The 13774-nt window shown below is 45.7% G+C and overlaps 1 protein-coding gene across 10 annotated transcripts in view; it reads right to left on the bottom strand.

The window, feature by feature from the left end:
• The window catches only part of PASK (PAS domain containing serine/threonine kinase), a 1088660-nt gene that overhangs the window by 113261 nt on the left and 961625 nt on the right, over positions 1-13774 (bottom strand). For 8 of the 10 annotated variants that reach the window (XM_069213650.1, XM_069213651.1, XM_069213652.1 and 5 more), the window contains one exon: positions 1760-1897. The exons of the other annotated variants lie outside the window; for them this stretch is intronic. In XM_069213650.1, coding sequence (XP_069069751.1) covers positions 1760-1897 — 138 coding nt within the window. The remainder of the gene's footprint in view (positions 1-1759; positions 1898-13774) is intronic. 10 annotated transcript variants of the gene reach the window in all.

Below are 13774 nucleotides of genomic sequence, written 5' to 3'. Positions count from 1 at the left end.
ACCACACAGCAACTACTTAGGTGTAAGATGCTTAGCTTTGTCTGGCAGGGCAAACATCCGCCAGTGGTTCAGGTCTCTCTGTCAAAGTCTCCCCCAAGACTGGGGCTTGGGCTTTCAAGACATATCGACATACCTCCAGGTGGCTCAGCTCTTGGGTGCAGGTGGAACAAGCATTCTCAACCATTCCACTCAAGGATCTCCTGTGTGTTCCGAAGAAAGTTTGGTCATGTTCCCCACCTCTACTACCATTACCTAACACACTCCTGTCGTACTGGCACACAATACGTAGTAAACTGATTTTTCGGTCTTATCCATTCCAGAATCTAGATTTTCCACTGGGTAGGTCAGATCCAGAGTTCCTTCCGTGGGGCGAAGGTCAGCCTCCCAGCTGAGAGAGTTTTACAATGGGGTTAAGTTGCGAACAAGGGGAGTTGGTTGAGACATTTGTCCTGACTAGGCCTGATGCATATAAGGTTACACAGGCTGTACATTGGGTGGGACGTGACAATACTAGGAAGGCGCTCCAGAAGGAGGATTCACAGCAAATGTCAGACACAGGGTCATCACTTGGGTTTATCATTACATACTAGATATAGCTCCACTCCTTAATAAAAGAGTAATAATGGTTCAGCATACTGCCGTTTTTAACTATCCCATCACAACATGATTCAAGCCTGGGGCACTTCATTAAATTTGTGGGCAATTAAATTACCTGTATAAGACATACTTGGGGACCAATTCTAATTTGTATCACAGTCCATGGCACGCCTAAATTTAGTACGTCGTGCCATGACCTTTGTTCCAGTTCATGGCACTTTACTGAACACGCTGACAAATACAAAGTTCTAATTAAGGTCCGGAGTCACGTTTTACTCTGGCACCTTTTCTGGTCCAATGTCCTTTTTAACCATTTTGACAGAGACGTACATATCTCTAGTATATATGAGGCAAATAAACACTAGCATTTCTGCAATAGTTTTTTCGAGCCATTACATTTTTAATGCATTGCTATGAGTATCATCTCCCTTTCAACCCCACTCCAGGGTCTTTAACACGCAACCACCATCGGAAGAAGGAACTTAATTTCCCAGGTGTCCCAGCCATGTATGATGCACGCACTGTCATTTGATCATGTGACCGGAACTCTCCCCTAGCCGATTTCCGCAACTGGAGATAAAAACCAGGACCAAGCCACACTTCACTTGCAGAGAACCAACCGTGAGCGGAAATTAACAGGAATACGGGCCGTTTTGGGACCCTTGATGTTATTAAAGAGGCTTTGTTATGTTGATATGCAGGTTTATTAATATATTGTATTAGCGTTTATTAATATATTGTATTAGCGCATGGTTAGATAGCGCGTGTTTAGGTTTTTAGAATATTGTGTTAGCGCGTGTGTAGTTACGTGTGTGAATTCGGATTCGAAGTGGTTAGAGAGAGGAGAGATGAAAGAACGGAAGTCACACGCAACTACCACGTTCGTCTTGTCAAGCCTTTAATGTATTAATATCTTAAATAAAGAAGATTTCAACTTGGAGTCTCCGACTTTACAATTGTGGCGACGAGCTTCATAGACGAACCTACGGAGGGAACGGTGTGAGGAAGCACTGTAAGATTTGTTTTGCTCAGGATGGAAGATGAGCGTTTAATCTTACATTACTACGGAGTTTACCAGAGTGCATGAAAGGCTTGCTGAGGCGAGTAATTGATTAGAGGATTGTGGTTTGGGAACTATTAACGAGAAGATTTCTGAGCTTACCGTTAAGAGTGCGATCTTCAAGCTGTGCTCGGCGTTCTATGTCTCGAGCGTCTGATGCAGAGTAGGGATCGGACGTGTATACGTCGATTAGAGGAATGGACCTTGGCGTCTCCTTGCTCATAGGAAAGAGCATTTGAACTGGGAATCGGAATGATTAATTGGTTATTTTAATTTATTTGCACGATAATAGTGCAGGATATACAGTACAAGTTGAGTGGAAATTGACATTTATTGAGGAACAAGTACAATTATATACTGGATATTCAGTTATGGACACAAAATGAAAGGGGATTTTTATTACTTGTGATTTAAAAAAAAAAAAAAAAAAAAGAAGAAAATATATATATATTTTTTTTATATTCATAGGATAATTAGTTTTTGGTTTCATTACTATAATTCAGATGGCAACACAACAATTTTCGCTTCAACATCCACAAGCATTTTGGCCAGCAGGAGCAAGTCCATGTATGAAATGGACGGAATGGAAATCGTACTTCTTAAATTTCTTGGAGACAATCGACGAGGAAGGAAGAATGAGTTCGGAAAGGAAGAAGAACATTTTTCTACATTTTGCTGGACCAGAAGGACTGAAAGTATTTAAGTCTATGACGAAAATTAGCAACAGCGAGGACTCTATTGTATTTGAGAATGTGTTGAAAGAATTTGATAATTATTTTTTTCAAAGGAAACAAGAGTGTAGTGAGACTGTGGATGAGTATGTAGCTGCGCTTAGAGTTCTGGCTAATGATTGTAAATTTGATCATTTGCAAAATCAGTTAATTAGAGACCAAGTAGTAATGCATATCCGTGACCCTGCGATTCAGGAAAGACTGTGGATAAATGGGGATGCTGAATTGGATGATATATTAGCTATTGTTAGAAAAGCTGAGTTGCCTAGTCGTAGTGCGAAAGCAGTTAAGACAGAGTATAGTGATATTAAAGAAGATGCAGTAAACAAAGTAAAATATAAAGGGACAGGTAGAACTAGGAATGAAAATGAGAAGAACCAGCAAGCGATTAGGTATAATGGTCAAAGATGTTACCGTTGTGATAGCACTTCTCATTTAGCTTTTCACAAATATTGTCCAGCATTAAAGCAGAAGTGTGCGGCGTGTGGGGTTATAGGGTATTTTGCTAAAGTGTGTAAAAAGAAAAAGAAGAATACTAATGTGAAGTATGTGGATGAAGTGTGTGATAATTCTAGTGAGGTTGAGAGTAAAGTGAATAAAATTAAACAGGACAGCAAGTATTTAAGTAAAGATCAAATGTTCGTATTCAATGTTCAGGAAGAGTCAGTCAGTAATGAGAAGAAACCAGTATGTTTAATGCACATTGGAGGAGTTGAGATTCAAGTTTATGTTGACTCAGGTTCCCCCTTTACCATCATTAATGAGGGTGTATGGAAGTCGAAATTTGTAGGGAAAATAGGTAGTAATCTACAAAAAACAGATGTTAGCCCGGAAGGATTTTCGGGAGAGAAAACAGAGTTGTTGGGTTTTAGGGAACTTACATTTGTTTTTAAAAACAGGAAATCTGTGGGAAAGTTATATGTGGCAAAGAAGGGACCTTCGGTTTTAGGTTGGAAAGATCAGGGTGATTTACATATAACTCTTGATCCGAATAGTCCAGAACCAGTTATGGTTGTGGATGAAGGGGAGAGCATTGCAAATGAAATGTTCAAGAATTTTCCAAAAGTTTTTAGTGGAAAAATTGGTGTTTTGGAAGGTTTTGAACACTATTATTCTTAAAACTAACGCCAGTCCAAAGATACATAAGGTAAGGAATATTCCCATTTTAGTAAGGAGTGAGGTGGAAAGAGAATTAGATAAATTGGTTGAAGCTGAGATCATTGAACCAATCGAGTCTTCCGAATGGATTTCTCCTATAGTAGTAGCTAAACGTGCGAATGGAAAAATTTGATTATGCATAGATTTGCGCCATTTGAACAAAAACATTGTAGTGGATAAGTTTCCTTTACCTAAAATTTCAGAGATGTTGACTTTAATTAAGGGGGCAAAATGGTTTTCCACTATAGATTTATCTGCAGCATATCATCAGATTAAACTAAGTGAAGCAAGTAAGAAATATACTGCCTTTATTACTCCTGTGGGATGTTTCCAATATAAAAGATTACCGTTCGGTTTGGCTTCTGCAGCTGCCATTTTCCAGAGGCTTATGCATCAGATATTTGGGAAACATTCTAATGTGAGGTGTTTCCAAGACGATATTTTATTGTTTGGCAAGGACAGGAAGGAGCATGATGCTGTGTTGAAGGAGGTGTTAGGCACCTTGGAGAAAAAGGGATTAACTGTGGAACACTCAAAGTGTAAGTTTGGGGTACAATCTGTAACTTATCTAGGTCATGTGTTATGTGGGAATGGTGTAACCATGAAGCCTAAGCTGGTGGATGCCATTCTTAATTCTCCACATCCCACGTGCAAAGAGGATATTAGGTCATTTTTAGGAATGGTGGAGTTCTATGCGAAATTTGTGAAGGGATTCTCTGGCATGGTGTACAATATCAGACAATTGTTGAAAAACCATGTAAAATTCATTTGGACGTGTGAATGTGAAATGGAGTTTAATAATGTAAAAAAAGCAATTGCGCGTGCAACTATTTTGAGTAGTTTTGATCCTGAACGAACGAATGTAGTAACTGTGGATGCCAGCAATAAAGGATTAGGTGGTGTACTAACACAAATCGATACTACTGGGAAGGAAGTTATAATTGCTTATGCTTCTCGTGCGTTATCACCGAATGAAGAAAGATTTTCGGTGATAGAGAAGGAAACACTGGCATGTGTTTGGGCATTGGAACATTATAGACCATTTGTGTGGGGTAAGGAATGCGTTTTACGTACTGATCATAAACCACTTGTGAAATTATTGACTACTGAAGGAATGTGTAAAGCATCAGCGAGGATTGCTAGGATGTCTATGCGTTTGCAAGATTTTATTTATGTAATCGAATATGTTCCTGGAAAAAGTAATGTGTTGGCAGATTACTTATCTAGAATGCCTACTGAGATCTTAGAGTGTGATGTTGGCGAAGGAGAGGAGTTACAAGTGGCTTTGGTTCATGATGAAGATGGTATAAGCATAAAGAAAGAAGTGTGGAAGGAAGAATATTCTAAAGATAAGGATTTACAATAATTGTCAGAGTGTGTGATGAAGGGATGGCCCAACAAGTCCAAAATTTCAAAAGTGCTTAAACAGTTTTGGGAGGTGAGATGTGAACTTTCATATGTTCATGGGAGTATTTTTAGAGGGGATAAAGCTATACCACTGAAAGCACTTAGGAGTACGATTTTAAAGTTAAGTCATGAAAATCACTGTGGAATAGTTAAAACTAAACAAAGGGTGCAGAGATGGTGTTGGTGGCCTGGAATTGATGTTCAAGCTGAAAGAGATGTGAGGGATTGTGTTATTTGTGCCAATTCAGATAAGATTTTGAATACTTTAAAACCTAATATGTGTGAACCTATCATTCCGAGTAAGCCGTGGCACACTGTTGCTATTGACATCATGGGTCCTATTGGGAATCCTGGAAGGTGTATTATTGCCATGATTGATATTTTTTCAAGATGGCCGGTTGTGAAAATTGTGGACAAGGTGGACTCTTCGGAGGTTTTAACATTTATGGACAGTACTTTTGTGGAAGAAGGTTTACCTGTGCAGATTATTAGTGATAATGGAGTGCAATTTACGTCTGCCTTGATGAAGGAATATTTTGGAAGAATAGGAATTAAACATAGAACTACATCTTTATACAACCCAAGTGGAAATGGAATGATCGAAAGATTCAATAGGGTTATGAAAAATGCTGTTCAGATTGCATGTAAGAAGGGGGACGATTGGTCAGTTCACATTTATAAAACGTTGTGGTCTTATAGGACTGGCTATCATGAAGCTTTGGGTTTGTCTCCTTTCAAGTTAATGAGAGGCAGAGTACCAAGGACCAAATGCAATCCAGAGTGGTTGTTGGAGGTTGATGAGTGTAAAGTGAGAGATCACATCATGAGGAAACATATGGCTTATAAACAGACTTTTGACAAGAGTAGAGGTTCAAAAAAAGATGTGGAAATTTATGTAGGCAGTTGGGTTAAAGTAAAGAAACCGTGGAGAGCAAAGAAGGGTGAGAGTCAATACTCTGAGCCAATTCAAGTAAGCAAAGTCTTACGTAATGCGGTCCTTCTTAGTGATGGAAAAGTATGGAACCTTAAAAGAATTGCGATGTTTAAGGGCCAACCTGATAAAAGAGTGAATGTGAATGATTCCCTAGACGAGGTTGGAGTAAGGAATAATAATACATTGAATGATAATTTGGGAAAGGAGTCGTGTATGAGTAACAATATTGGGGATGATATGCATAGAAGGAGTCCGGAGCAAAGTGTGGAGGAAGGAGTTTCGGAAGAGGTTCCAGATTGTATTACAAGGGATATGGAAGAGTGTACGGAATCTATAAATAAAAGCAGATCTTCCAATGTTGACAGTAAGAATGTAGAGACAACTCGTATTGGCAAAAGAATTGTATCTAAACCAAAATGGTTGAACGATTATATTGTGTAATATTATTTTTATGTTTCTTTATTGTGTTTTTTTTTTTTCCCTTCTCTTTTCATTTGTTTAAAAGGGAGGAGATGTGTTATGTTGATATGCAGGTTTATTAATATATTTTATTAGTGTTTATTAATATATTGTATTAGCGCATGGTTAGATAGCGCGTGTTTAGGTGTTTAGAATATTGTGTTAGCGCGTGTGTAGTTACGTGTGTGAATTCAGATTCGAAGTGGTTAGAGAGAGGAGAGATGAAGGAACGGAAGTCACACGCAACTACCATGTTTGTCTTGTCAAGCCTTTAATGTATTAATATCTTAAATAAAGAAGATTTCAACTTGGAGTCTCCGACTTTACAGGCTTTTGTCTCGCTGTGCCACTACCACATATGAGTTTGCAAGCCTTTATATATCGGAGTCTGACTGATGGCCACTCTGCCTTTTTTTTTGTATTCATTTATGACGCTGACTTGTGACAGTGTGTGACTACATGGCATTCTCCCCCCCCCCCCCCCACACCAGGTACCTACGTTGGGTGTGCCGACATCAGATTTTTTTCACGACTTTCCATGCCAGAAGCACACAGTCATGAAGAACACTGACTACTGGAGCATCAAAACCAAGGCCCTCAAAGGGGAGTCCCTGTCCCTAGAAATCATTTTGCAGAGCGGGAGGATGGGTGGGTTGGTAACGAATCTGCATCTAGAATATGTCTCTACCAGATAAGGCATTGCCGAAGGAAAGTAACTTCTTCATCTGATAGAGACTTCTAGTTGCAGATTCCTTACCTTTGAATAGAGAACCAAGCAATACCATCCCCGGAGGTGGGTCTGCAAACAAAGACAATACTAGAAAGTCCTGCAGGAACAAACAGGCTAAGTACACGTCCCTACAGACTTGACTGTGCAGGCAGTGCTGTTTAGTAAATGTGTGCCGAGAAGCCCACACAACCGCATGACAGATGTCAAGGACTGAAACTCCACGTGCTAAAACAGAAGTCTCAGGTAGAATGAGCATGCAAACCTTCATGTGGTTGCTTTTTTTGCCACTGTGAAGCAGAGCTTAATGCAGAGTACGACCCATCTGGAGATGGTCCGCTTCTGCACTGCCCGACTTTTCGGCACACCCACATAACCGACAAAGACTTGATCATCTACCCAGAACTCCTTTGTATGATCAAGATAGAACGTCAAAGCTCTTTTTGGGTCCAGGGAGTGGAGTCTTTCGTCTTCCTTAGAGGGATGTGGGGTACGTAAAAAGTAGGCACCGTGATAAATTAGTTTGTAAAAAGTAGGCAAGGTGATGGATTGGGCTACATGAAAGGGCATTACCACTTTAGTTTGAAAAGAAGCCCTAGTGTGAAGCACCACTTTGTCAAGATAGATGGAAATGTAGGGCTGCCTACATGACAATGAGTGCAGCTCACTCACTCCTGTGGGGGGGATATAATGGCCAGAAGGAAGGCTGTTATTAATGTGAGAAGCCTGAAAGAACAATTTTGGAGAGGCTCAAAAGGAGTGCACATCAGAAAGGACAAAACCAAATTGAAGTCCCATTGGAAATAATGAATGGGGATGGAAAAAACATAAGTATAAGTCCTATATCCAATAGAGAACTTAAACCTTCTTTGTTTATCAGGCAACCGAAGAAAGCAGAAATAGCAGACAAATAACCTTTGGGAGTGACCATGAGACCTCAGAGAGGGCCAGAAAGGGGTCAACAGACTTGTCTGTTCACCATGCCACAAATTTTTCCAACGACAGACGCATACCGTTTTGGTGGAGGGATACCTGGCTGGCAAGATTACGTTACAGACTTCGGGCAGAAGGTCAAAAGCTGTCAACTGTTGCCGCTCAATGTACACGCGACAAGGCAGAGATTGGACAGGTTCAGGTGCAGAACACTTTCCTTTCTTCAGAAGATCCTCCCGAAGGGGAAGTCTGAGCAGAGGATCGATGGATATGCTCATCATGCTCCTCATCTCAGGACTCTCCATGACTAGTCCGGAGCCACAAGGATTACTTTGGCCCGGTCGTTCTTGATCTTCTTGAGAACTCTGGGCAGAAGTGGTATTGACGGAAAGCCGTAATGGAGGCCTGAATTCAACTTGTGATGAAAAGCGCCTCTGAGCGATTGCCGTCTTGAAGTTCCTTTACACCACATCTAGGTCGTTTGAGATTGGACACCATTAGATATATTCAGATTTCAACCACTTTGTAGGTTAGGGCAATATTGGTCCTGACTACTTGCCAACTGATCAATATTGACTTACTAATGGCAAGAAACATGTTGACCTTTTCAAAGCTAATAGAGATAATTTTGTCTGGTGATAGCTAATGTGGGGGTCATTACGACCCCAGCGGTCTGCGATGTGGCGGCAGTACCGGCAACAGGCTGGCAGTACTTACCACCACATAATGAGATTGGCGAGTTGGCTGGAGCCAACCCGCCAGTGTACCACTCCGACTGCCACGGCGGTAACAGCCGCCGGGCTGGAGATATCCATCTCCAGTCTGGCCACCGCCATTGTGCCCCCTGCAGGATTATGACCCCGCCTACCGCCATGGTTTTAACGCCATGAAAACCATGGCGGTAGGCCATATCAGGGAAAGGGAATTCCTTCCTTGTCACTGATAGGGGTCTGCCCCTGCTACCTCTCCAGATACACTCCCCCACCCCTCCAATATCCCCCACCCCTCCTACATCCACGCCCCTTCACACACACACACACATGCGCATACACTCATTCCCACATACATACACGCATGCATACATCCAATCACACACACATCCGCACACACTTCCAAACATACACACAGACGCATTCAACACTCAAAACACACCCCATTAACGCACACACATACATTCACACCCCCCCCACACACACAACACCCCCCTCCCCTGCCGGAGACCCAACTTACCTGGATCAAGGGGGTCCTCCGGCAGGAGGCGGGATTGGCGCTGGCGCTAGTAGCAGAACACTGCCAGGCCGTATCATGTGTCATGATACGGCTGGCGGTGGTCTACTGGCGCGCGCTGCTGGTGGAAGCAGCGCCACCTTACCGCCATCCGCCAGTATGGCCACAGCTGGATTTCCTTCTTGTGGCGGAAATCCGGCTGTGGTCATAATATGGCGGATGGCTGGTGGCCGCAGCGACGGTCTTTTGGCGGCCATTGCCACGACGGTAGGCGGTTTTTACCACCGTTCTTAAAAATTGTGCTTTGAATTATGCTTTCTGTTGGTGAGGTTTCTCTTCCTTTTTTTTGGAAGGTTCAGCTGAGCATTGAGAATCTTCTCTTGGTTTCACAGGCTTGTTTCCTTGTTTGGAACAGCTCTCATTGCTTTTATCCGTTGAGTCCTAAAAGGGAAAAGATTGGCGTGTATCAATATATTGGTATTCAGGAGTTTTTAAACTGTCTCTGTTAATCAAAATGTAGCGTTTCTCAGAGGTGTCCGGTCGCAGAGATTCTTCTCTATGTTTTGTATTATCTTTATTTTGCTTTTCTTTGTCCCAGTGTTTTTAGAACTCACTGCTGCTTGCTTGGTAGAATCCTTATTAGGTTTACCTTGTAGTTTACTGAGTCTGGCCCCAAGACTATCCCAATTTATACTAGAAAAGGTTCCAGCAATAATCTTCAGCAGCTCATGTTCCTGATCCTGTACAGGAACATCCCGGAGCCGTTGGGCACTGCAATGCTACTGCTTCCTCTTTAAGATTACTTTGGCCCTCATTACAACCCTGGCAGTCGGTGATAAAGCGGCGGTAATACCCCCCAACAGGCCGGCAGTCAAAAAAATGGAACAACCACCCTGGTGGAAACCGCCAACACAGACAGCCACTTTAACAGTCCGACCACCACGGCGGTAGCAACAAACACCGTGGCAGTCATCGCCAACAGACAGGCAGAAGACAATGTACTGCCCACACTATTACAAGGCACCAATCCGCCAGCTTTTCCGGGGTGGTACCAACGCCATCAAAAGCACGGCGGAAACAGTCTTTGGAAGGGAAACCACTCGACACTCAAGGAACCAGGACGCCATGGAGCCCGAACTACAGGTGTTACCAATGTTGGTGTATCTTCTCATCTACCAGGAGCACGAACGGCGGCGGCTACGACCACGGTGACTACTGCACCTAGCACACAGGGGCGGGGAGGAGGGAAAAGAGTGTGACACAAAACACAACACCCCCACCCACAACAACACACACACACATATCCAATAACATCACAGATACACCCCGTCACCCCATAGAAGAAGAACGCAAGGACCAAACAAAATTAGTTTAACTAGTGTAATATTCGAACAATCAGATAGGCCAAGAGAACAGTAAATAATCAGTATACACAAATATTTACAGCAAGTACACAAGTCCGTACACTGTCCTATTAAATGTCCGTGGACCAGTGGTCCCAAAAAGCATGGGCGAAGCCCACACATGACACCTGCCTCAAAGCGGAGAGAAACCCGCAGGGGCATCAGGTCAAAAAAAAAAAAAAAAACAGGCACCTCAGGGGGGAGGGGAGGAGGGGCACCTCAGCCGGATGATGGTACGATGCCACTGCTCCTCAAGGGGGCTCCATGCCCACTGCCTGGTCCTGGGGAGTACAAAACCACAGTCTCTCAAGTGGGTGGTTTGCCCCTTGCTTGGTCCTGGGGAGTACAAAGCCACAGTCTCTCAAGAGGGTAGTTTGCCCCTTGCTCGGTCCTGGGGAGTACAAAGCCACAGTCTCTCAAGTGGTTGGTTTGCCCACTGCTTGGTCCTGGGGAGTACAAAGCCAGTCTCTCAAGTGGGTGGTTTACCCACTGCTTGGTCCTGGGGAGTACAAAGCCACAGTCTCTCAAGTGGGTGGCGTCTTCCACTGGTTCTGGAGGGGGCTTTGTGCCCAGAGTGCTTCATCCTGCCAAGGAATGTGTTAGTGGATGCTTTCCTCCACTGGTTCTGGAGGGAGCTTTGTGCCCAGAGTGCTTCATCCTGCCAAGGACTGCGTTAGTGGATGTCTTTCCCCGCTGGTTCTGGAGGGGGCTTTGTGCCCAGTGATGCTGCTCCTGACGTGTGGCATGTTGACTTTGTCTCACCTGTGTGTCACAGCCACGCTATGTACCTGGAGCAGGTAGCATGATAGTCCATGGAGGCAGACTCACACTCCATCTTGCGGCGACTTAGGCTGCCAATTGCTGGTTCATGTCAGTGCTGGAGGTGGTGTCTCAAGACGCGTGTCCAGGACGTCACCTGCAGACTCTGACGGCTGCACAATGGGGATGGGCCGGACGTCCGAAAGAGTGGCATCGGCTGTGCACGTGGCAGTGCTGATGGTGGTGCAGGCGGCGGAGATGCTGCCAGTGCAGGCCGTGGTGCAAGTGACTGTTGGGGTGGATGGAGACACCATACCGTCTCCGGCAGCCTCGGATGGCTGATCCTTGGGGAGGATGCTGCAGACTGACGTTGTGGCAGCAGCGTTGCAGGTGGTGGTCGGGGCGGCGGTGGTGACTGGGGTGCATGTGGCTGCCATCCCTGATGATTTGGTAGTCACCAGCCCCTCCCCAGGTGACATTGTGCCCAGAGGAGAAGTGCCCTTTGGCCTGTGGCTCTTCCCCATCTTGACAGCCGCTGCAGGGACCCTGGCACTGTCCACTCTATGTTTGTGCGAGGCCTTGCTGGGTGGGTGGTGTGACTGTCCCCTGCTTGCAGCCGGTCCCTTTTTGAGCTTTGCAGGTGGTGGAATAGGGTGGTCCTTCTTTTCCGTTGGTGGCACACTGGCAGCTCTGATGGGTGCCCCCTTTGACCATACTGGAGTAGCAGGGACCACAGCGGATGCAGATTTGGTGGCTGAGGTGCTGGGCTGGGATCTAAACATCCTGGCCCTAGGAGAAGGACGGGGGGAGGTGTAGGGAAGAGCTCCAGGTTAGCTAGGTACATTTTTTTGGACACACTGGGACGGGAAGATGGAGGTGGTTTGGGAGTGGAGGAAGAGGTAGTGGTTGTAGGAGGTGTACGTCTGCTGAGTTTAGGTGAAGGTGCATGGGTTGGAGGCTGTTGTGAGATAGATGGCTGTTGAGTGGGTGTGTACCGGCGTTTGTGTACTTTGGGAGGAGGGCTCACAGACACACTGGGAGAGGACACAGAGGACGTGTGAATGGTGGTGGGGTGGTGATTGCACGTGAGAGGTGTGTAGTGATGGGCGTGCTGGTGATGGAGGTAGTTGCTGAGGATGTAGTGCATGCAGGTGTGAGTGGAGACGAGACTGGGAGGGAGGTGGAGGATGTGGATGAGGGGGACACAGTGGAGGCAGTGGATGTTGGTGTGTCTGCATGGGTATGGTGCTTGTGTGAGTGCCTGTGGGATGTGTGGTGCTTATGTTTGCCTGAGCCAGTTTTGTGTGTTGATGTGTGTGCCTGCTGGTGTGATGGTGTGCTTGGGATAGGCTGAGGTAGAGGGGATTGGGTCTGGTTAGTGGAAGTTGGAGGGGGAGGCTTGACACAGGGACAATGGCTGCCATCAGTGCAGAGGCCAGAGCCTGAAATGCTTTCTGTTGGGCTGCCACGCCAGAATGAATGCCCTCCAGGTATGCATTTGTTTGCTGCAAATGCCTCTCGACACCCTGGATGGCATTCAAAATAGTTGACTGCCAAACAGTGAGGGATCTCAGGAGGTCAATAGCATCCTTACTGAGGGCAGCAGGGCTGACTGGGACAGGGCCTGAGGTCCCTGGGGCGAAGGAGATGCCCACCCTCCTGGGTGAGCGGGTGCGGGAAACACGCTGAGGGGCTGCTGGGAGGGTGGAGCTGGCGGGGGAGTGGAGGCTGTACCTGTTGTTGCGGTGGGCACAGAGGTGCCCGCCACCACAAGGGAGCTCCCATCAGAGGAGGAGTCGCTGTTGCTGGTGTCCCTTCCTGTCCCATTCTTGGAGCTCCCCTCGCCCTCCGGCCCACTGGTGCTCTTACCGTCGGTGGATTCACCCTTCTGGGCCATGTGGGATGCAGCTCCCTCCGTCTCCGGTGCCTCAGCTCCTCCGCCAGATGATGCTAATTCACACAAGGACAGGGTGACAAAACAAGAAGGGGGGAAAGACAGAGGAGACACATGGTCAATGCCAGCAACACCACTACCGTTGGCGGACACAACACATAGGGAGCAGCCCTATGCACAAGGACATGCACTAGCAGTTATTAGGAGAATCACCTGCCCATGCCATGACTATGCCTAACACCATTTGCTGCACACCTGGAACCCACAGGAGCCTGACTAGTTGTAGATGCCCACCACCACTACAGGGGTTGGAGTGCCACAGAGCCTGCCTAACAAGGGACCTAACCTACCAAGTTCGCCCTAGCCTAGGGGAACCCACATCCCCCACCCACACACCCCGTAAAGCGCGCAGAGTCAGCTGAATGAGACTGTACTCACCCCCTTGTGGCTGCTATGATGCCCTCAAGCGCCCATCCAACTCCAGA

This window comes from Pleurodeles waltl, chromosome 11, assembly GCF_031143425.1.
Source record: "Pleurodeles waltl isolate 20211129_DDA chromosome 11, aPleWal1.hap1.20221129, whole genome shotgun sequence".
In the NCBI taxonomy this organism is placed as follows: domain Eukaryota; kingdom Metazoa; phylum Chordata; class Amphibia; order Caudata; family Salamandridae; genus Pleurodeles; species Pleurodeles waltl.
This window is presented reverse-complemented; position numbering and strand designations above follow the sequence as displayed.